Source organism: Borostomias antarcticus (assembly GCF_949987555.1).
Source record: "Borostomias antarcticus genome assembly, chromosome: 28".
In the NCBI taxonomy this organism is placed as follows: domain Eukaryota; kingdom Metazoa; phylum Chordata; class Actinopteri; order Stomiiformes; family Stomiidae; genus Borostomias; species Borostomias antarcticus.
Genome location: NC_140261.1, coordinates 6,773,295 through 6,798,085, shown reverse-complemented (window position 1 = coordinate 6,798,085; position 24,791 = coordinate 6,773,295). Strand labels below are relative to the sequence as shown.

Here is a 24,791-nt window from a genome sequence, read left to right as displayed (position 1 = left end):
CTGTGTGGGCCTCTCGTTTTCCTTAGCAGCTCAAGTAGATATTAAGATTGCACACAGAAATCCACACAAACCTCAGCTGCAACAAAGTGTCAGAGAAAAAAAAAACACAAAAGGTCAAAATGTTCTCTCTCTCGATCCTGAGACAGAAAGCTTTTGAGAAATACAGACTGAATATAAAAATATTTTATTTTAAATCATATTTCATATATTTCATTCTCAACTCATTAGGGAGAATAGGCTATGTTATGTCCTTAACACACATTTCTAATGGCATATCCTACCTCCTCCTTGTCTGCGCTAAACGTGTGACACTGAAACCAGAAGCTATTTCAGTCGAGTGACACGCTGGGCTCTGATGACGAGAGGGAGGAGGAGCCGAGTGTCAGAGGTCAGCCGTGATAGGTCGACGGCCCGTCCCACTCCCGATCCAGGAGGTCGCTGATGGAGACGTGTCCGTCTCTACGGCTCTGACCCGCCGTGACCCGCTTCGCCGTCGTGTCCGACGTACCGGGCCGCAGCCAGGGCTCCGTGGCGACCGTCTCCACGGAGACCCGCCCGTCTAGGGCGCCGTAGGGGGCGGAGCGCAGCGAAAAGTCGTCCCCTTCGTCGCCCGTCGTCATGCCCCCTGGGACCCAATGAGATGCAGAGGGAGATGAGCTGTCTGCAAGTACGTCCAATCACAGGACAGTTTGCATCTTCCCAATGTGTGATTGGACCAGCTCAGTGGCCTTCATGCCCAGGGTATGTACTTGTACCATTGGTTCTCAAGGCTACTTACTTACTTACCAATGTGTGATCGCAAAGATGCTGATTAGACAACCATATTGAGTTAATGTGGCTATATTATTCCAATGTCCATCCTTCCTTCCGTCTACTACACACGTGCAAGGGTGACGTTACTTCCTGTCTCACCGTGGTCGTGCAGGAGGTCCAGTCTCCTGATGTGGCGCTGGTTGCGGTCCATGACGCCCTCCGCGTCGAAGCTGGTCACCGAGACCAGGGACTGGGTGTCCGACTGGCCCTCGTACGCCCTCCCAACGCCAGGACTAGGAGTCACCATCTCCTTCAGCACAGCATACAGTATTACCCACAGCTACAGTACACAACAGTTTCATTCACCATTATGACATAATTTGTCAAGATCTGTTTTGGGGGAAAGCTCTCGGCACACAGAGTGGTCTATGATGTAACAACCGACACACACACACACACACACACACACACACACACACACACACACAGTCAACGGCAGGGCTCACTTCCAGGGAGTCTCTCCTCCTGTCCCTGTGGCCGAGCTGGGCGTTGTTCTGGCGCTGTCTGGACCGGACCGGACCTGGGGAAGCCTCGCCGCGGGGGTCATCTGAGGAATCAGCCCAGCGAGACGCTGATGAGTGGAAGCGGAGGCAGCTAGCTCCTGACCTAGCTCCTGACCTAGCTCCTGACCTAGCTCCTGACCTAGCTCCTGACATAGCTCCTGACCTTAGCAGCTCCTGACCTAGCTCCTGACCTAGCTCCTGACCTAGCTCCTGACCTAGCTCCTGACCTAGCTCCTGACCTAGCTCCTGACCTAGCTCCTGACCTAAGCAGCTCCTGACCTAAGCAGCTCCTGACCTTAGCCAACCCCCTTCAGCTAATTGCGTGTGTTGCCATTTTAATAGAGGCTTTTTCATCCAGGCGTCCTCTCTCCCCCGGTCGGGCCGGGCTATCGCCAGCTCTCTGTCTCTCTCTCTCTCTCTCTCTCTCTCTCTGTCTCTCTCCCCCGGTCGGGCCGGGCTATCACCAGCTCTCTGTCTCTCTCGCCGCTGACGCCTGCTGTGTGGGCGGGTCGGGCTTGGCAGCGCCACGTTTGCTCTGGCAGCAACTCAGAAACCCACTCAAACTGGAATTGTGTTGTATCCTGGTGTGTGTGTGTGTGTATGTGTGTGTGTGTGTGTGTATGTGTGTGCCCATTTCCTTGAGGCTTAAAAACGTTTTTCACCATTGCAGGAGTACAACATTATTCTCAGTTCTCAGTTACTATTAGTTAAGGCTTACTCTAAAAGAGGAACAGCTGTTCTGTCTCAAACACAAAGTACAAAACCAAACGACTGTTCACAAACACCAGTCCTGTTTGACCAGGCTCACCAATAAAAGCGCTCTCCGAGTCCAGCAAGGAGACGTGGTGGCGGTCGTAGCTGTGGACAGGCTCCTCCCCCTGGCAGAGGTCAGAGAAGACAGGAGGACACCAGCACACCGTTCAGGACTGAGCAAACTCAGTCACATGTGTTTCTCCCGGCAGGCGGAGGTGAACAGAACCAGAGGGATGTAATGAGAGACGACTCACTGGGTGGTGATGGTTCTGGCGCTCCAGAGGCGACGGCTCAAAGCATTCTGGGAAGACGGGAGGCAGAATGACTTGGACAACACAGCAGGCAGCCAGACAGCGGAGACTCTTGGATAATGAATGGGGGCGGGGCTTGCGTCGTTGTGCGCGTGAGTGTCGGGCCAGCGTGGGTGTCTGTGCGTGTGTCAGCCAGTGCTGGTGTGTGTGTGTGTCTGTGTGTGTGTGTGTATGTGTGTAAACATACAGACCTTCCTCCGTCGTCCTCCTCATGGTCCTGATGCTGCGCTGCTGTTCTCTGAGTAGAGCCTGCTGCTGGATGTCCAGACTCTGTCCATCACTGGGGGGGTCTGGGTACACGTGACGCACCTCCTCCCTGGACGCGCCGTCTGTAACACACGCAAGCACACATGTTTATATTCATATCTTTGTGAGGACTGCCTATCAGTGGCTCCCCCAAGGGGTGGCAAGGGGTAGCACAGGCCACCCCTATAAATTGCTTGCCACCCCACTTGTCACCCCTTGCGAAATATGTGTATTTTTTAAAGAAAATAACAAATGCATAATATTAGCAGCCGGATGATCATGGTATGATCAATAAATAATGGCAAGTTTGCCTTACCAAGTTATAATGTAACACAGTCAGAGTATATGCAGTCAGTATGAATTATCTGCCTCATTGGCTAAATAAACTCACCACTTTTCCCACTGTCTCTCTCCTATCCCTTTTTGAAGCTGCATGGACTATATGTCCGTGGTCAGCCTGTTCCTCCCTTCCTCTTCAGCGTAGTCCTGGACCATGCACTTAGGAAAGCTATCAGCGGACGGGAGCAGCAGCTAGGCTTCACAATCACCCCTAGGAGGTCTAGAAGATACCCAAACGGACCTGGACTACACAGGTGACATCAGCCTGATATCCAACCGAGTGGAAAAGGCACAGGAGCTCCTGACCAGAGTGGAGACAAGAGTGCCCCAAAGTTGGTCTCAGGTTAAACGCTAAGAAAACTGAGGTGATCACTTACAACATCCTCCCGGAACATCCACCTCTGAAAGCATCTTGAGGGCACTGCCCTGAAGGAAGTCCTTGACTTCAAATGTCTGGGCTCATGTGTCAACTCATCAGAGCATGAGGACTGTAGGGTGAGGAAGGCACTTGCATGGAGGCACTGAATGGCACGGCCTGCGTACGGAACTCCAACCTCCCCCGACACACCAAGCTACGCGACTGTGGAGCCAGTACTCCTACTGTACTGTATATGGCTGCAAAACATGGACCCTGAAGCCCAATCTACAGACGTCCATGGACGCCACGCCAGAATGCTACGTTCAGTACTCAACATCAACAAGGACGAGCGTGTTAGGAACAGGCCCCTGTACAGGGGAGCGCCAAGGCTGAGCGAGAGAGTGGCCAGGAGAATGAGACTTACCGGTCACTGCCAAAGACACCCAGAACTCCCAGCATGCATGCTGGTGCTCTGGGAGCCAACACACGGGCATGGATCACAGGGGCCTCCTGCATCAACATACTGGGACGCGCTGAAGGCCGATGTGGGAGAGGAGAGCGCTGGAGAGCCGGCCAGATGTACGGAGGAGCGAGATGGCTGGAAGCTCCGCTGTGAAGCTCGCCTGAGGACGACCTGATTGGTTCCCTCCAGGAGGAGAGGGAAGTGCCAGTTTGTTTGGACTTCTGTTTTAGGAGTGATGAAGAAACTAATCAAGTTTTTCAAACAGAAGTCTCCAAATCAAGGAGTTGGTGGAAGATGACTGTACCTCCGAAGCCTTCAGCCACACATCCTCAGTTTTTACGATGCCCAAATCTTTTTCTCACCACTGTCTCACATAGTCTGCCGTGTCCTTATTCAACGATGTGATTCCATGGTATAACCTGCCTGTAAGTCCCTTTGTATTTCCTGACTTATTAGCATTAATAAACCCTAACTCTAACCTTAACCCAAAACCTAACCCTACCTAATCCCCCACCCCCCGCAAAATAAAAAACAAAACAAAACAAACAAAAAAACATAACCTAACCTCTAACCCCTAACCATAACCATACATACAAACATACAGACCTTCCTCCCCCATCCTCCTCATGGTCCTGATGCTGCGCTGCTGTTCTCTGAGTAGAGCCTGTTGCTGGATGTCCAGACTCTGTCCATCACTGGGGGGGTCTGGGTACACGTGACGCACCTCCTCCCTGGACGCGCCGTCTGTAACGCACGCGCATGCACGCACACACACACACACACATATGCACACACACACATACATGCATATATTTACAAATAATGTTCGCCCTAACCCTATAACCCCCCCCCCCCCCAAAAAAAACAACCTAACCCTAAACCCTAAACTTACTGCACTCTCCAAGCTTCCTTTCTAGTCACCTAGAGAGTCATACTAGAGGGTCAAGTGTGTTGGTGTGGGTGGTTTTGTTTAGTGTAGTATGTTAGTTCAATCCCAGGAAGGACAGTAAGTTAAACATAAATATGCAGTAATGGCCATGGCCTATTCGGAGAGACTAGGAGAACAATACTATCTCTACAGTACTTTTTCCATATGAGGCGGTAAATCTCTGAACATTTGGAGAGTGTGTGTGGTACGGTATCGGACTCTCACCTCTATATTTGAGCCGGTTGAACTCTCTGATGTTCTGCACGTTGACCGGAGCAGTAGCCGTTCCGGACGCGGGTCTCCTGGTCGACACCTGGGCTCTCATGCGCGCCATGTCGAACACATCCACTGGGGGGCGCCCTCTGCGTCTGAGGGGAAAACCAAGGGACACTTCGTCCATACCAAATGTACCATCACATACTGTTCTGATATTCAATATTTGCCATAGCCAAACCACTGCTAACACACGGCCGTAGTACATACATTTTACCTACCCTATCTACCCTACCTACGTCTAGAGCACTGTTCTACCCTACCTACGTCTAGAGCAGGGTTCTACCCTACCTACGTCTAGAGCACTGTTCTACCCTGCCTACGTCTAGAGCACTGTTCTACCCTGCCTACGTCTAGAGCACTGTTCTACCCTACCTACGTGTAGAGCACTGTTCTACCCTACCTACGTGTAGAGCAGTGTTCTACCCTACCTACGTCTAGAGCACTGTTCTACCCTGCCTACGTCTAGAGCACTGTTCTACCCTACCTACGTGTAGAGCAGGGTTCTACCCTACCTACGTCTAGAGCAGGGTTCTACCCTACCTACGTCTAGAGCACTGTTCTACCCTACCTACGTCTAGAGCAGGGTTCTACCCTACCTACGTCTAGAGCAGTGTTCTACCCTGCCTACGTCTAGAGCAGGGTTCTACCCTACCTACGTCTAGAGCAGGGTTCTACCCTACCTACGTCTAGAGCAGTGTTCTACCCTACCTACGTGTAGAGCAGGGTTCTACCCTACCTACGTCTAGAGCAGGGTTCTACCCTACCTACGTCTAGAGCAGTGTTCTACCCTGCCTACGTCTAGAGCAGTGTTCTACCCTACCTACGTCTAGAGCAGGGTTCTACCCTACCTACGTCTAGAGCACTGTTCTACCCTGCCTACGTCTAGAGCAGTGTTCTACCCTACCTACGTCTAGAGCAGTGTTCTACCCTACCTACGTCTAGAGCACTGTTCTACCCTACCTACGTCTAGAGCAGTGTTCTACCCTACCTACGTCTAGAGCAGTGTTACCAACTCCTCTGTAAGGGAAGGAGCTGCTCTCCCAAAAGTAGCTAGAAGTAGCTAGATGACGTAATCAACTAATTTGCATAATATGCAATTCTGAAAGAGGCTAAATGAATAGAAAAGGCTAACGAGGCTAAACAGGTTCAAGTGAGTCCGTGCACATACCCCAAATGGGGAGTGTGAGAGTGGAGTGCAGGATGAAAAAACTAGAAAAATCCAAGGCAACTCTGTTGTATATTGAAAGTTAAAAAGCCTTTGTTATGGCATGGCTACACAGATAGAGAACTGGACCTACGTGTTTCAGCTTAGAGCCTTCATCAGGGTAAAAAAGGGTTAGGGTTACGGTTAGGCTTTCTTTCATTCAGGGTTAGGGTTAGGGTTACGGTTAGGCTTTCTTTCATTCAGGCTGACCAGGTAGTTTACAATTTAACTATTAACGTATTTACCCAAACTTATTTTTTGTTGCCATGTAAATATAACGTTAGCTTTTTTTCTTTTCTATGCAGTGGCCTAATGAACGTAGACCTAGAAACTATTTACATGTGTGCTGTGGGGCTGCTATCTAGTCAGACTGGCCGCTTTAGAGCCAGAGAGGTGAGGAGGAGAGGGCAGCCCTCGCTGTAGGCGTACTCGGCTCTTGTGAGCTCGGTTGTAAATGGTAAATGGACTGCACTTATATAGCGCTTTTCCACCTTAGCGGCACTCAAAGCGCTTTACAATGGCCTCTCATTCACCCATTCACACACACATTCACACACCAATGGCGGCAGCTGCCATGCAAGGTGCTAACCTGCTCATTGGGAGCAATTTGGGGTTAGGTGTCTTGCTCAAGGACACTTCAACATGTGGACAGTCTGAGCTGGGATTCGAACCGCTGACCCTTCGATCACTGAACGACCCGCTCTACCAACTGAGCTACAGCCGCCCCTTTGTCCTCCGTTAATGTTGTAACATGAACCGAGGAACTGGATATTTTAGATGCGTTTGAGGAGCTCTGTCAACATAATCATTCCCCAAATGACCAGAAAAACTCGCTCGATTTGTCGCTAGTCGCTTTTGACTAATTATGTCGCCGAGGGGGTCTGGAAAGTCACCAGATAAAGTGACAAAGTCACCAAGTTGGCAACACTGGTCTAGAGTGTCCGCCCTGAGATTGGGAGATTGGGGGTTCGAACCCCGGCCCAGTCATACCAAGGACTATAAGAATAGTACCCAATCCCTCCCTGCTTGGCACTCAGCATCAAGGGTTGGATTGGGGGTAAATCCTTGCGTCATACTAGCGTCATGTCCAGGGGGTGGACTTGTACATCAAGCTGCCTCACGCTAAGGAATCAGGAGACAGGCTCCTGCATCTATGGGCCACTAGGCTCCAGAACCAGTGGTTCCCAAGGCTACTTATGACTTTTTCTACAAGGCGGTACAGCTTTCTTTCTCAATCACACACAGATCTCTGGTATGTCCAGGGCTTTGACTATGAAGGGGGATTACGGTTTACAGTGGGTGGGTTGAGATCAGCTGAGTCAGAATAAACCCATAGCACCTGGCCCAGGGATGCTAGTTACACACCCTAATGCTTTTATCAGACCCTAAGCACGGGGTAACCAACGTGATGTAAGCAGCTTACCACCTCGGGAAAGCCCTGGAACTGGAAGAGGCTCAAAGGCCTGAGTGTGAGTGTATGCATGCACGCGCGCACACACACACACACACACACACACACGCACACTCACACACATGCTCTCTCTCTGTACCTGGAGTGGGGGGGGGTGTCTGCCTCCTCCCTGTCTGTCGGTCCCAGCTGCCCCTCCAGTCTTCTCTGCTCGCTCCGCAGCCGTCTGCGTAGAGCTGACAACTCACTGACCACGCCCTGCTGGTCCTCTGATGAAGAGAGAGAGGCAGAGAGAGACGTGATGAGAACGAGAGAGATAGTGTGTGAGAGAGTCCCTCGGCCGCATTCCTGCCTGATATACAACTACAGAGAGAGAGAGAGAGAGAGAGAGAGAGAGAGAGAGAGAGAGAGAGAGGTCATCGAATACAACTCAAACTTGGACCTAAAAAGTAGGAAATATTTGCACAATAACCTTTAAATTATCTTCAGAAATTACTCTAAAGAAGCGGTAACAGCATTAGACAGCAAGAACACAAGAAGACAAAATATCATCTTTGGTTGGATTTAAAAAATAACATCAAAACAACTAGCTAGCTGTCAGCTAACTGCCACAACTGTCAACATTCCAAATGAGTATACAAGTGGTCACCAAGGAAACTGGGCAGCAGGCAGCTAAGAACAGCTCTCAGATCAGACAGCTGGGAGGCTGAGTACCTGCCGGCTAAAATGTGGAAGGAATGAGTGGAAGAGCTAGGAAGAAACACAAGGAGAGGACGCTGCTCGAAAACCAACCCAGAGTTGATTCCATCTACTGGAACTAGAAAACCTCCACCCATGGATGCATGTCGTCAGCATGTACAGCTGTTGAATGTGCAAGTGGACACATTCTTGGCCCTGTTCTGTTCGTCCTCTATATATGCCTCCCCCTCGGTCGTATCATCAGTATGAAATATAATTCCATTGCTATGCCGATGACACCCAGCTGTACGTGAAAACAGCCCCAAGTCTGTTGCCTGCTCACTGCTGCCTTGAGGAGACAAGGGCATGGATGAACCAAAACCTCCTTCAACTAAACAGCAGCAAGACGGAGGATCTACTTGTCGGCAGCCCTAATCAGGTCCAGCAGTCTCCCATAACCCACCTCACCATTGCAGGCCAAACCATCGCTGAAAAAAGTCTTGACTCAGCTGTACTCGCCTTGTGTGCAGTGGAAAACAAAAAAAAGAGGTAAAGTCGAGTCAGTTCTATTTAGTGAGGTGGAAAACTGACTTATGTCGGTTGGTGCTGGGACTTCTACGAACCAAACAAAGCCTGATCGCTGTACCAACACCATGACTGCTTGGATGTCAGAAGCTGATGATTCAGTCTCATGTGAGGTTAGTCAGGAGGATGGTCTCATGTGAGGTTAGTCAGGAGGATGGTCTCATGTGAGGTTAGTCAGGAGGATGGTCTCATGTGAGGTTAGTCAGGAGGATGGTCTCATGTGAGGTTAGTCAGGAGGATGGTCTCATGTGAGGTTAGTCAGGAGGATGGTCTCATGTGAGGTTAGTCAGGAGGATGGTCTCATGTGAGGACACGTCAGGAGGATGGTCACACCTGTGGCTCGAAGCTGGTTCCTCCTCGCTGGCACAGGCGGGGAGTGTGGGGCTGCCATCGAACGATCCTGGAAAAAGAAAAATCGGAGGTCCGTTGTAAAATGTGAGTGCCTGAGACGTGTGTGTGTGTGTGTGTGTGTGTGTGTGTGTGTGTGTGTGTGTGAGAGAGAGAGAGTGTGTGGTACAGTGACTCACAGACAGAGTCCTAGAGGAGAACATGCTAACGGCAGAGGGAGGTCGGGGGGTGAGCTGCTGTTTGGCTGGTTTCTTCATCAGGGCAGGAATAGGAGGAGACGGTTCTCTCTGGAACTCCAGACCACAGAGAGAGACTCATGCTCAAATAATATCGCCAGAGATCCTTTCCCTGTTTTATTTATGAGAGCTTTATTAATCAGCTCGGGCTCGCTCGCTTCCTCACCTGAGACAGCTGTGCATGCCTCTCTTTCTCATACCGCAGTCTGAGAGTCTCTCTCTCCCGCTCTTCCTCTTCCTTCATCTTCCTCTCCGCCTTCCTCCGGCGCTCCTCAGCCTGACGGATCAGCTCCTCGTTCTTGGCGCCTTGCTGCAGAGGTGACATGTCAAAGTGGATGTTATCAAAGTGCATATCAAGGCTAGCGGTACGTAGGGTCGACCTTGCACTCCTCCGGTGGCGAGGCGGTGGCACGGGATTGAAACGGTCATATCTCCGCGTGGGAAGGTCACAAAGACGCAGTTTGGACCGTCAGAAAGGTATCAATGTAACCAAGGCAGGTTACAGCAAATACAAAATATGTCCCACTCTCACAGAGACAAAACAAAACTTTAAGAGAAGCCAACTCCCCGTATGGAGGGCGCTAGAGACCCAGGATAGACTGAGGTGTGCGGGGGTAGAGCACCGAATCACCCCCTGCCAGGTCCGACCTGAGGGGGGCGCCACAGAGGTCGTCTATTCACCTTCATTCATTTGGACTTCATTAATTTGGCTCAGGAGCCAAAATGTCAGTTATAGATAGACAGATCGATCAATTGACCACGATGGCTCCACGGGCTCTATGCACTAGTAATATCAACTGAATCAAGCGTGACTGTGCCCGTTTAAGTGGAATGGAAATGATTCCTCACCTGGATCTCCTAGTTAAATGATTCCTCACCTGGATCTCCTAGTTAAATGATTCCTCACCTGGATCTCCTAGTTAAATGATTCCTCACCTGGATCTCCTAGTTAAATGATTCCTCACCTGGATCTCTTAGTTAAATGATTCCTCACCTGGATCTCCTAGTTAAATGATTCCTCACCTGGATCTCCTAGTTAAATGATTCCTCACCTGGATCTCCTTGTTAAATGATTCATCACCTGGATCTCCTAGTTAAATGATTCCTCACCTGGATCTCCTAGTTCTTCTTCTTCTTCTTCAGGTTTCCGACAGGCTGTATGCAACAGCGTAATGCTGCCCCCCACAAGCCGACGACATCATTTATATTCTCCCATACAGTCCAGTGGACTGGAGGTACCTCAGCACCGCTCTCCCTACCAGCTCACTTCTGTTGTGTTCCGTCCCAAAAATAGACTGAACTGAGAAGACTACAAAAATAGACTGAACTGAGAAGACTACAAAGCCCGAACCTGCCAACTCCTTGAACAGCTGCTGCCTTTCACTTCTATAGGAACCACGTGTTAGGAGTACATGTTGAACGGTCTCCAAACTACCACATCGACACAAGCCGTCAGGGTGTTTCCCAATGACAGGCAAGGAGCTAGCCAGACCACAGTGCCCCAGTCTGAGTCTGGTTAAGACAACATCATCCCTGCGCCCAGACTTCACTTTCCACCTCTTAGATTTGATAAGAGTTCTGACCTGACCAATACCACCAACCCTTCTGCTCTCCTGCCCACTCCATCTGCCACTGATATTCTAACGTTCCCTTACACACACTAAACCATTCCCCCTTTCCCTTACACACACTAAACCATTCCCCCTTTCCCTTACACACACTAAACCATTCCCCCTTTCCCTTACACACACTAAACCATCCCCCTTTCCCTTACACACACTAAACCATTCCCCCTTTCCCTTACACACACTAAACCATTCCCCCTTTCCCTTACACACACTAAACCATTCCCCCTTTCCCTTACACACACTAAACCATTCCCCCTTTCCCTTACACACACTAAACCATCCCCCTTTCCCTTAATCACACTAAACCATCCCCCTTTCCCTTAATCACACTAAACCATCCCCCTTTCCCTTAATCACACTAAACCATCCCCCTTTCCCTTAATCACACTAAACCATCCCCCTTTCCCTTAATCACACTAAACCATCCCCCTTTCCCTTAATCACACTAAACCATTCCCCCTTTCCCTTACACACACTAAACCATTCCCCCTTTCCCTTACACACACTAAACCATTCCCCCTTTCCCTTAATCACACTAAACCATTCCCCCTTTCCCTTACACACACTAAACCATTCCCCCTTTCCCTTACACACACTAAACCATCCCCCTTTCCCTTAATCACACTAAACCATCCCCCTTTCCCTTAATCACACTAAACCATCCCCCTTTCCCTTAATCACACTAAACCATCCCCCTTTCCCTTAATCACACTAAACCATTCCCCCTTTCCCTTAATCACACTAAACCATTCCCCCTTTCCCTTAATCACACTAAACCATTCCCCCTTTCCCTTACACACACTAAACCATTCCCCCTTTCCCTTAATCACACTAAACCATCCCCCTTTCCCTTAATCACACTAAACCATCCCCCTTTCCCTTAATCACACTAAACCATCCCCCTTTCCCTTAATCACACTAAACCATTCCCCCTTTCCCTTAATCACACTAAACCATTCCCCCTTTCCCTTAATCACACTAAACCATTCCCCCTTTCCCTTAATCACACTAAACCATTCCCCCTTTCCCTTAATCACACTAAACCATCCCCCCTTTCCCTTAATCACACTAAACCATTCCCCCTTTCCCTTACACACACTAAACCATTCCCCCTTTCCCTTAATCACACTAAACCATCCCCCTTTCCCTTAATCACACTAAACCATCCCCCTTTCCCTTACACACACTAAACCATCCCCCCTTTCCCTTACACACACTAAACCATTCCCCCTTTCCCTTAATCACACTAAACCATCCCCCTTTCCCTTAATCACACTAAACCATTCCCCCTTTCCCTTAATCACACTAAACCATCCCCCTTTCCAAGTGGTATCATTGGGGAGCTGACAGCCCTATTATCCCCTCAAGGTCAGAAGAGCTAGCGTCTCACAGGGTTATAATAATTCACTAGGCTTCCTTTATCCTGGGGGCTCCATAGATCAACAACCAAACACTCAGCAGCAATATCACATTCACACACTCTGTACTGAATCCCTGACCTTACAAATGTTGCGCTAGTTAAATGATTCCTCACCTCGATCTCCTTGCGTTTCTTCCTCTCCTGCTCCTGCTCGTACTCCTGCTGGATACGAGCCCTCTGCTCCACCAGCTTCTTCTCCTCCTTCTCCTCCTCCATCCTGGTCCGCTCTCTCTCCTCCGCCTCCCTCCGCCTCTTCTCCTCGATCTGTCCCGTCACGGCACACACCCACAGTTTCCCCCGCCATCCCCACGGTCAAACCGGCCCTCACTCGAGCTCAAAACCCCTCGGAGGGTTCAGGCCTTTGGTTCAGACGTTTGCGCTCCCCACACACCCTCGTTTCCACACCCCCTCTGGGCCTAGGGCTGAGGGCCTCCACACCCCCTCTGGGCCTAGGGCTGAGGGCCTCCACACCCCCCCCCTCTGGGCCTAGGGCTGAGGGCCTCCACACCCCCCCCCTCTGGACCTAGGGCTGAGGGCCTCCATACCCCCTCTGGACCTAGGGCTGAGGGCCTCCATACCCCCTCTGGGCCTAGGGCTGAGGGCCTCCACACCCCCCCCCCTCTGGGCCGAGGGCTGAGGGCCTCCACACCCCCTCTGGGCCGAGGGCTGAGGGCCACACCCCCTCTGGGCCGAGGGCTGAGGGCCTCCACACACACGCTGCCAGCCTACCTGTCGTCTGAGGGAGTCCTTGTACGTGTCCTGTTCCCACAGCTGCTGAGGAGTGGGCGGCTCGGCGAACACGTTGCCTCTGGCGAACGGCGACGGCTGGGCGAATCCTGCAGGGACAGAAAGGAGTGACTCAGGAGACGCACACAGTCATGCTCCCGCCCACACAGGACTAGGGCTGTATATCATCTTGGATTTCGCGATACGATACGCATCACGATACACAGGTCACGCGATTCGATACGTATCACGATACAGAGGTCACGATACAATACGATACGATACGATACGTATTGCGATACACACATCATTTACTGAAAGATTTTAAGTGTTCAAGACTGAAAACTGAATGGCTCAAATGCACTATATAGATAACTCAAACTCAATGACTGGACAGAGAGCTAGCTAATAAATATTTTACACTTGATATCCATGCTTTTTAAACTGTCAACATTGTAGTATTTATGGTTTTTCAAAATTATTTATATGTATGCTTTTTTAACTTAATATTGTAGAATATGCTTTTTAAACTGGATTTAAAAATTTAAATAAAAAAAAATAAAAGATTTTTTTAAATTTATTTTACAGCGCCCGGCTGTATCGATACTCCGGGCTGAAAGATCGATACAGTATCGCGAGACTACGTACCGCGATGCATCGTTGTATCGATACAATCCTACAGCCCTACACAGGACAGGGACACGCAAACACACACGCCTAAAGTGGACAAACAATACGCATTCACATGAATTTCACGCGAGAAAAAAATAAAGGGTAGTGTTGTCACACTGCGTAATTTTAGTCCGGGGTTATCATTAGCCATGGGCTAAGAGCTGACTCTGGGATAACTTAGGCCCTTTTCACACCCAGTTTAACCAAGGGTTAACCTAAGCCTTCTAGCCATGGATTAATGTCCGTTGGAACACGCGACTAATGTTTACATTCTAGAATGGTCAGCAAGCCCTAGGCTAATGTTTACATTCTAGAATGGTCAGCAAGCCCTAGACTAATGTTTACATTCTAGAATGGTCAGCAAGCCCTAGGCTAATGTTTACATTCTAGAATGGTCAGCAAGCCCTAGGCTAATGTTTACATTCTAGAATGGTCAGCAAGCCCTAGGCTAATGTTTACATTCTAGAATGGTCAGCAAGCCCTAGGCTAAAGTCGGGTTAGCCCACTCTGGAATGTCCCAGGATGGTGCTAGGGATAACAGCTCCCTTAGTCTGGGGCTAAGAAGGTATGAGGTACCGTACCTGATATTCTGTGGGCTGAGGGAACCCTGTCCTCCACCCGGGGGGTGGGCCCGTTCCTCCCCATGGCGCCCTGCGGCCCCCCCCTGTCCCTGGATGCGGGGTTGATGTACGCCTCCTCGTTGGTCTTGTGCATGCGGTTCAGGTCACCTGTAGGCATTAACCAACCAAGACTCTGAATCTCTAACACAGCCATCACACCTCACAGGTTTCTGCTGCACCTGCACACCAGGGTGTCTACATAAATAGCAGAGGTGTTGGTAGATGTTTTTAGCATAAATAAACCAGAGGTGATACTGGATAGTGTCTATATCTATGGCTTCAGCGAGAACAATTTAGCTAGTATGCATTTTGGTGTAACAGTGAATAAAGTCTAGTACCATATATTCAGTACAATACACTAGAGATAGACAGGACAGACATGACACATGAGAAGTGGTGAGGTTGGCGTACTGATGAGGTTGCCTGTGTTGTCCCTCAGCGGAGCTCCGCCCCCTCCCCTCCCCCAGGGCTCGTAGGCCTTCATCTCCGCCTCCAGCTTGGCGTCGTAGCGCTCCCTCTCCTCGCGCTCCTGGCGGTTCCTCTCCTTCCTCTCCTGGATCTGTCACCGGGGACGACAGGGTCATCGCATCGTATTTTTTGCGTAATCCTGCTGACTCACTAACAGACACTCACCACCCAAAACATAGCCTCCTCCCCGGGCTTCGTCAGGAGGATCAAAAATATCTTAGAATTGAGAATTCCTTCAGTGCAGAAAGTGATCTCTACTGCAGCCTCCAGAAGGACGAGGGCCTCTTCCCAAATATTCAGACTATGGATCTGTACCTTGTAGAAACGCTCTGATCTCGTCCAGTCAAAATATTGCAGTCTGTCACTAATCACTGCTTCCTGCGTCTCTGGCGTCAGCGTGGAGAGAGCGGAGTCTGGCGTAGCCATCATTAGTATCCCAACGTGCCTCAGTCTGGCGTAGCCATCATTAGTATCCCAACGTGCCTCAGTCTGGCGTAGCCATCATTAGTATCCCAACGTGCCTCAGTCTGGCGTAGCCATCATTAGTATCCCAACGTGCCTCAGTCTGGCGTAGCCATCATTAGTATCCCTACCTGCCTCAGTCTGACGTAGCCATCATTAGTATCCCAACGTGCCTCAGTCTGGCGTAGCCATCATTAGTATCCCAACGTGCCTCAGTCTGGCGTAGCCATCATTAGTATCCCAACCTGCCTCAGTCTGGCGTAGCCATCATTAGTATCCCAACGTGCCTCAGTCTGGCGTAGCCATCATTAGTATCCCAACCTGCCTCAGTCTGGCGTAGCCATCATTAGTATCCCAACGTGCCTCAGTCTGGCGTAGCCATCATTAGTATCCCAACGTGCCTCTCAATGAGCCTGACGCAACCCTCACTTCATTCTTTCTCCTGATAGTCATCTCCTATTCGCTAAAAAAGATTATATCCGGGTAATAACAAAAGGGTTCTGAAGGGCTCAACATTTTCCTGAACCACATCACAACGTTCATTGACCCAAAGGAGGGCTTTACTGTGAGAGCAAGAGTAAGAGAGAGAGAGAGAGAGAAAGAGAGAGAGAGGGAACGAGAGAAAGAGAGAGAGAGGGAGAAAGAGAGAGACAGACAGCGTGGGGTGAGGTAAGGGCAGACTTCCCCCAAGTCTTTTATCACACAGATGAGACCCCAGCTAACAAATCCTTCCATCCCCCTCTCCCCACTCAGCAGCTGAGGAGAGAGAATGAAGAGCTCTCCCTGACGGGTGTGAGAGATACGGATGTGTTACGGATGTGGTTAGCCTCTGCAGTATTTCAGCTGATAGAGGTGTCACGGTGTACCTGCTGTCTAAGGGCCTCCTGATAACTTAGCACGCTCTCCTTGGACTGCTTGGGCCTGTCCCCTGGAAGCACCCCAACAGCCACACCGCGCTGGCTAGCTCCTCTGGAGAGAGAGAGATTCACACACATGCATGCATGTCAGTAGCACTAAGAGATGTCATGGACACACAGCTCTAAAGGCATGCTATGGGCGCCCCCTTCTGGCAGAAAACAGAACACAGCACAACACAACACAAGCTGGGCCATATGGTCAAATTCATTATCTATCGATCTAAAGATAAAGGAATTTCAATTCGCGACACTATGGATGTGTTGAGGCCCAGTCTCTGGTCAGAGTGCAGTGAAGGACACCCACCCAGGGCGGCCGGCGAATCCCAGGGGAAGAGATGCTCCCGGGGGCGGGTTGGGGAGGACCGTGGGCCTCCCTCCTCCACCAGGGGCTCCGTCTGATGGGAATCATTAAAAAGGACACTAAATGAATACCTGCACACACAATCAACACTGTTATACACACCTGCACACACAATCAACACTGTTATACACACCTGCACACACAATCAACACTGTTATACACACCTGCACACACAATCAACACTGTTATACACACCTGCACACACAATCAACACTGTTATACACACCTGCACACACAATCAACACTGTTATACACACCTGCACACACAATCAACACTGTTATACACACCTTCACACACAATCAACACTGTTATACACACCTGCACACACAATCAACACTGTTATACACACCTGCACACACAATCAACACTGTTATACACACCTTCACACACATCTATTGGCATGGAAATACCTTTTCAAAGACTTCGCGTGAAAAAGTAACACTTGACATACAGTATAAGTATTCACGTCTCACATACCCACCCTTCTGGCACTGCAAGAGTATAACTTATTGCAAGTATTCATATAACATCATTCAATCTTTTAGCATTTTTGCCAACGAGGACTTGGCTGGCCGTGTTTCACTCCAGCGGTAAAAGCATGAGAAGGGGAAGACATTTCTCAACATGGTTGTGTTGGCATGTCAGATGTGTTCGCCTCCATCTCGGTCTTTGGAACTCGTTCATGAACCGCCTGTCCCCCTCAACGGCATGAATCAACTCCGCTGGTCATATTAGGAACAGACGTGCCAAGTCCTCTTGGCCGTGGATCTGGTGATAAAGTGGTTTATAACCGATGGTAACGGCCCCCCATGGATGAGAGCTCCAGGGGTTGATTTAAGGCGCTGTGGAATGACTCACATCTGATCATGAGTTACCAGATACTACAGAGCCAATCTGAGAACAGTAAGTCACCCCAGCGCGACTGTTTATGATAAATCAGGCTCGTTTAGGGAATACTGAGACTTAGAATAAAACCTCTGTCATATCCTTTCATGCTTCAGGCTTCTCTGGCACAGTGAGTGCGGCTAACAAAACAGTGCGATGCTGTACGAACCGCAGGGTAGGCTGGGGTCCAGGGGATTCCTGGCTCCATAGTAGTAGTAGGCCTCATCATAGGGAGTCCTGTAGGCGACCGTGAGAGTGGGCGGGATCGGAGGAGGTACGCCAGCAATTCTACACAGAGGAAGCGCACAGGAAATTAGGTGACCTTGAGGAGAAAACTATATGAATCAAAGGCTGCGTTTCGAATTACATACTTCCATACTATATAGCATGCCAAAAAAGAATGTAGGATGTCCCAATACATATTATGCCCCATGCAGTATGGCAAAAATACCAGGATGTCCTACTACATCCGGTCGTATTTTGCAGTGTGCAAGCCTGCAGACTTTTCTGGCTATTCTTAAATTAGGTCACGTGTGAGTCGCGGCAGCTGTGGACGAATGTCGCTTTATGCACTGCGACGGCGTTGGAAAAATTTCAAGGCGCAATGTTATGACAAAGTGGAATGTCCCAATTTTATGCATGCACTGGTCGTAAAAAAGTAAGAGTAATGTGATTCAGAGCGCAGCCAAAGTCTACGATACCGTACCTTGGGGCAACCATCTCTCCCAGGGTACTAGAGAGGCTCCTGTGGAAGTCTTCTTTGAGAGGTGCGGCCCCGGGGCCCCCCGTGCCCACCCCGGCCCCTGCTAGCTGCCCCAGGGCTGTGCTGTAGTCCAGGGGAGCGACCGGGGCACGACCAGGACGGCCTCTCTCTTCTGTTCCCACAGAAGGCTTCTCCTCCCTGGGCCTGGGGCTCCGGTGAGTCCCCAGGGCGTCCAGGCCGACCCCGGGCCTGTAGGGGACATCCCGTCTCCTGCCCTCATAGTCACGGTTCACCGCCCCGAACTGCTTAATGCGATCAGGCTGGAAGCAGTGATGGGGGGAGAGAGAGAGAGAGAGAGAGAGAGATAGAGAGAGAGAGAGAGAGAGGTGATGTGGTCATGGCGGTCAAAGATGATAGAAGAGGAACACGTCAATATACAGTAAGGAGGAGAAAGGATGAAAGAGGGATTAAGAAAGGTGAAGAGTGTGTTATGTATCAGATCTCCGTTCATAAAATTCAATAATAGTTACATTCCTCAGTCAGTGCAAAGTGAAATGTGCTGATCATGCCATTTTTGTAAGCAATACAATCACGAAAATTGTTTCCACAAGTCTTATATGAAAACATACAAAACACAACTCCATAATTAAAGACATACAGTACAAGAAACATTTGCTCAACAAAAGTTTCACAACTCACATAATTAACTTTCTGGCACTGCAATAAATGCAAGAGTACAAGTTATTGTATTAGTATCATATAAAATCAGTGCAGTTTTTCATTGTTTTATTCAAACTTTCCTGCCCTGTTGTTTTACCTGCTTCTCTGGGTCAACGGCCCCGGTGGCGGCAACCCTCAGCTCCAGCTCCTTCTCCCTAGAACCAGAAGATCCATTCTTACACATTCTCCTCTCCCATCCCCAACAACAGCGTCCAAAGTATCCCTGGACACTTCAAATGACTGAGAGGAACTCAGCTCGCCATATTGGGCGCAAAATTCCCCAAACAAACACTGCACTCATCATCAAACACATGAAAGAAACACGGTCATCGTCCTGGTCTGCTGAGACAGAGACTGGGACAACTTAACACCGTCATCGTCCTGGTCTGCTGAGACAGAGACTGGGACAACTTAACACCGTCATCGTCCTGGTCTGCTGAGACAGAGACTGGGACAACTTAACACCGTCATCGTCCTGGTCTGCTGAGACAGAGACTGGGACAACTTACAAGAAACACTACTGGACTCATTTATCCCAAAGTCAGTTTACAGTTTACTTTACAGTTCTCTGTAAAGCGCATTGTGTTGCCTCTGGGTATGAAATGCGCTATATAAATAAAGCTTTGATTGATTGATTGATTGACACTTGTCAGCTGTTTCCCAGACTTTTTTAAATGAACTTTGACATTTCTTTTGCAGCCCCCTCCCCTTCCATCATGAGGCTTTTGCATCTTGCCAGGCTGCTATTGTAAATAAGAATTTGTTCTTCCCTTAAATAAAGGTTCAATAAAGAAATAGAAGAACGCTTCTTCACACACGTAGGCCCCTGTGTGAAAGACTCACTTCTTTCTGTTCCTCTGCTGCTCGGCCATTTGCTCCAGCAGGTCCTGTCTGTACCGGTCCTTCCTCCTCTGAGTGGCCACACCCCCCTCTGACGTCCCTGGGGGGCAAACATCACAGGAAACCATCCAGCAGGTACAACCCCCCCTCCGATGTGCTATCAGCTACTTATATCAAACACATGTGCTAAGTTGCCCCGTCGCTCCGAGGCCCCGGCGCTGGATCGACCCGGTCAGGGCTCTTCTCTGTCCTGTTCCCACCGTGGAGGAATGAACTGCCCACTGACGTCAGGACAGCAGAGTCGCTGCCCATCTTTCGTCGCAGGCTGAAAACGCATCACGCTGCACACCAATATGTTCCCCTTCCGGAGTTCTGATACTGCCCGGATATGACATAAATCCTAATTAGCATATATCAGGATATATCTGGAGAGACTCTGTTCGCCCAGTGTCACCTCTTCAAGAAGTACCACCCTTCCTCCTAGCACTTATCATTTTTGTATTTGGCTGTTCTTGCACTTCTACATTAGCCCTGGTTAAGTTTGTACGATGCTTGTTTAGAAAGGAGATGCACTTCTGGCGACCAGTAGTGCTCTGGACTACCTATGCTAACGCTTGTATTGGACTGGATAAAAGCGTCTGCTAGATAACTGTAATGTGAGTCTACGTACGTAGGAAGAGTGGGTCCTACCAATCATGAGTCCTGTGGCAAACTCAGCCTTGTCCTTGTTGGAGGCGGACCTGCACCTCTCGCTGGCGTTCGTGGCTGCTGGCATCTGTAGTCTACAAAACAGTTAAGACACACACAGACTGAGACTTCGGCTTATCCAATCAATACTAGCTCATAAATCACACAGCTGATCCATCAATCCCCTTAGCTAGCCACACTGCAGTCAGACCACCACCTCACAACCTCACATCCCACGCTATCAAAGCTCACTGTGTCTTACTGCAGTCCAGCTCCTACCCAGTGACCCAGAAAGCAAGAGGAACGCCTGATCCTCCTCACTCAGATCAATACTGATGGAGCTGCAGTGAGTGTCTGGGCTGGGCCAGACCACAGAGTGCTCTCCTGTCAAGCCTATTGAAAGAGGCTCCATTTACACGCTTATGAATGGCGTCACGTGGAAACAAATAAACGCAAGGTAACGAGGGGATATTTGCAGCAGTGCAGTAAATGAACATAGCTACCCCGGCACGATAAACGAAGCGTGTGGCTCGTATAGTTTCCCTCTGAAGCCTCTCTCCAATCAATACCGGACTTGATCAATACAGAAAATGTATACGGCTCCTGACTCTAATGGAGCGATTGCCTACCTAACCATTCAATATCTTTGCTGTCTGTTTTAGTTAGTTAATGTATGGAGTCTTGGACTTGGCTAGCGTAGTTATGGAGTCTTGGACTTGGCTAGCGTAGTTATGGAGTCTTGGACTTGGCTAGCGTAGTTTAATTGCAGAGGGACAGTACTTGGGTTTTGGTGTAGCTGACAGTGACTTCCTGGCCTGGTGTCTGTTGTTCTCCTCCCGGGCAGCAGGGGGCACTGTTTCTCTCCTCTCCCGCACAGCTCTGCCATTGAGAGGAACACACAACCTTTACTACAGCGGGGCTATGGAGCACAAAAAACGCTGAGCCACAATTTTCCAATGCCCTTAAAAAAAAACATGATTGAAGTGGACGGCATATAAAGCAATGAGGATCCTGAGCCACCTGTCTGGTCTGTGATAGACTCTCCTCTCTCTTCTCCCAATGTACTCAGGCTCCCTGCTCCTTCTGGACCTCCTCCTATCCAGGAACTCCAGCTCCTCCTCCTCCTCCTCGTCTGAGGAGACCTCTTCCTCAGAGCTGTGCTCCTCCCTGCGCCCCCTCTGTCTCCGGGGCCTCCTTTCCCAGGGCTCCACGGCCTCCTCCTCAGCTCTGTGACTCCCCCTGCGCCTCCTTCCCCTCGGCGGGGCCGGACCCCAAGGGCCTGTCCACCTCCCTGCCCCACCCGTTTCTGTTGGCGTGACCGCGTCCCTCCTGGACGGGCGGCCGGGCTGTACCTCCGGCCGGGTCTCTGGGACAGGGGAGGGAGCGTCAGGAGCAGCTATACGCACCGTCTCTGAGGCCTGCACCTGGGAAGAAACAGACATGGGATAGGGAACCATGTGGTCGTTAACCCCTGTTCATAACCCCACCACCAAATTAATTGTATAGATTGAAGAACAGATGGACACCATTTGCTATTTTACCTGTGAGGTAAAGGGATCATTTCTCTTTATCTGTCCATGTCCAGCTTGTCTTTGGAGGAAGTCATTGTATTCCTTGTTTCTCTCATCTCTCAGTTTGTTCTAAACCAAACCCACAGACAAATCTTTACAGCTTTCAGTCAGCTCTGCCAACCACACGTCAACTGAACCAGTTGCTGTGGGAATCAAAGTCTTGTACAATCAACATTGGTAACAACATAATCTAAAGCACTATATCACTACTGATGTTGTTATGAGCAAGTTGAGTCATGCCAAGCCACTGTGCTCTGTGTGTCGACCTTGGAGACTGAGCATGGAGACAGAGCATTATGTTTACTCCTCCCACTACAGCAGGTTATCACTCACTCACACACACACACACACACACACACACACAGTATATGTCTGGCTACCTTTGCAGATCTCCTCTCTCCTATGAGAAGTGAAAGACCTTGAGGCTGTGATGGACCAGGCTCACCAGCGTTCAGGTCCTTCTTCTACAACCAAGACACCAGAGAAAAGAGGGCTTTGGTTCTTCCTTAAATCGGTATGTCCCCTATGCTATCAGTCCTGTAAGCTTTCACAAGATAGCCACACTCCTTCCATCAAATCCTATAAACTTATCATAGTGCCTCCTCGTTGTGATCGAGGACCAGACCTGAGAAACGTAACGCCTGTAGTCCGCACGAAGCTCCTGTTGGAGTCTCTGTTTCTTCAACTCATATTCTGCTCCCAGCTGCAAACTTAGACCCGTGCTCTCGTCTGAAAAAACACCAACATTGTAACACATTTCAGATACCTATCAACAGCATACCAATTCTGCATTGATGACACCAAAGAAAAACTGCTACTCGCATTATTACCTCTGGTAGGCTTAGATGCATTTCCACGTGTTGAGGCAGTTGGAGGATCATTGTCCTTTGAATCAGCCTTTGTCTGTTGAAAATAACCATGATGCCAAGGAGATGATCAAAGTAAATCAGCATAGTTTACTGGGTAAATATGAACAGGCTGACAAGAAGCAACGCACCTGGATTTCCATGTAAGGTAGATTTTCCAAACACATCTTGTCCACTTTAGCCCTCTGCTCCTCGAAAAGGTCCCTAACTTCATCCATTTCTACCTGCCATGTGCATTAAGTGAATATACAGGTGAATTAATCATGCAAGTGCATTAATCATTCAGAACAGGATTAAAAACAGACCCGGAGTGCTGGTCAGTATTGATGAGATGTTCAACCCGGCTCCCACCCCGTTGTTATGGCAACCACGCCCTAACAAGCGCGCACCACTGGTAACGAGCAACAAGCTGGGAAATATTACACATAAAACGACTCAGAGCGTCTCAAAACTAATATTTCCTTTTGTAAAATGTCTGCCTGCCAGCATGATTTCGCTATTATTCTCACCGTTGAAAACGATCTTCTACCGCAAAAATCAATCAAGTGTGAGGATGACTCGTTCAGCAGGTGTCCCGCTCCGACAGGGGAACAACAGTGTCTTTTGTCAGTTCGAGCTCGTAATCTTCTTTTCGTGGTTTTTGCAAGTTTGACAGTCAGTTTTCGATATGTTTGTTAACTTGTCTCAGTCAGTGGCCAAGCCAGATATTGAATACCTTGAAGATCGAAGGTTTTCGCCTTTTTCTGACCTATTTGCACCAGAAGATTAGTTCCATATGATTAGTTCCACACAGGCAGCCACCTGGGAAAGCTTGATTGGAAACAGTTTAGTATTAGTATTAGTGATGTGCCAACAAGTGAATCTGGCTAATCCATCCACCATTCATTTCGATAACTAAAGCAGATACGACGTCTTAGCCCAGGGTCTATTTGGAAAAGGGCAGGCGCTTTCAAAAATACTTGGCAGATTGGATGAACCATCTGTCTCTCACCGTCTCTCACTGTCGTCACACCTAAACCACGCCAGAAGCTGCCATAATAATATAACCTAATAATAATTAATTTGATTTATAAAGCACTTTTCTTTTCATTCGTTGTGACAGTGTCAAATCTCAGTCCTCTGAGAATGCTGATTGGCACACATGGATTTATTGAGCCTTTTCGTAAAGCGAATGTGAGCAAGCGAGATGCATCTCTAATCACCACCAGAGGGCGCTCTTCCCATGTGTTTATCTCACCACGTCCAACCACACTGTTAGGACTAAACCATATAGCTATTTGGTGAAGTATGCAAACATGTTGATGTAATGTAAATATCTTAGATGATTCATATAATAAAGCATTATAAATATTGAATCATTTTCAAATTGTAGTAATTGTGCAAATATCACGTGAGTGACCATTTTTCAACTTCATCTTTTACTTTTTAAAGTGCGTACAGACTGCCCCAACCAACCAACACCTACGTCGGGGGTTGTGCCATGTCTGTTGTTGACTGTTGGCGTTGGTTGGATAGATTTTTGAAGTTGAATTTTAAACTTCCAGGGATTCTAACAACAATTGCCAACTTCAGTTATCTGGGAGTTGTTTCCCCGGGCTTAGTTAAGTGTGCAGAGCACCACCATAGCCTACACTCCCCCCCCCCCCATTAGATTGGTATCGTCCAACTCCTGTCATGGCTCCCCGCTGAGCGAGTGGATCGCATAGCTCGCTATATTCTTGTATTCATAATATGAACAGATTTCAGTGGGAAAACTGAGTTTTTGATCGCATATTTGTTGGTTCCCACACAAATA

The 24,791-nt window shown here is 49.1% G+C and overlaps 1 protein-coding gene across 1 annotated transcript; it reads right to left on the bottom strand.

The window, feature by feature from the left end:
• Positions 1 to 389: 389 nt before the first annotated feature.
• Positions 390 to 23,200, bottom strand: LOC311326674 (centrosome and spindle pole associated protein 1-like; the record flags this gene model as incomplete). Its single annotated transcript, XM_084459610.1, has 28 exons — positions 23,128 to 23,200; positions 22,961 to 23,033; positions 22,756 to 22,859; positions 21,625 to 21,983; positions 20,563 to 20,654; positions 19,876 to 19,972; positions 19,130 to 19,187; positions 18,316 to 18,632; positions 17,779 to 17,897; positions 16,667 to 16,757; positions 16,312 to 16,414; positions 14,927 to 15,074; positions 14,477 to 14,623; positions 13,227 to 13,333; positions 12,612 to 12,761; positions 9,616 to 9,759; positions 9,393 to 9,506; positions 9,199 to 9,265; positions 7,745 to 7,871; positions 4,940 to 5,082; positions 4,393 to 4,530; positions 3,748 to 3,795; positions 2,572 to 2,709; positions 2,324 to 2,370; positions 2,125 to 2,194; positions 1,260 to 1,360; positions 913 to 1,093; positions 390 to 625 (listed from the first exon to the last, which is right to left on the bottom strand). The coding sequence occupies exons 1-28, from the start codon at positions 23,161 to 23,163 to the stop codon at positions 390 to 392; spliced, it is 3,555 nt and encodes a 1,184-aa protein (XP_084315736.1). The 5' UTR covers positions 23,164 to 23,200.
• Positions 23,201 to 24,791: the final 1,591 nt, after the last annotated feature.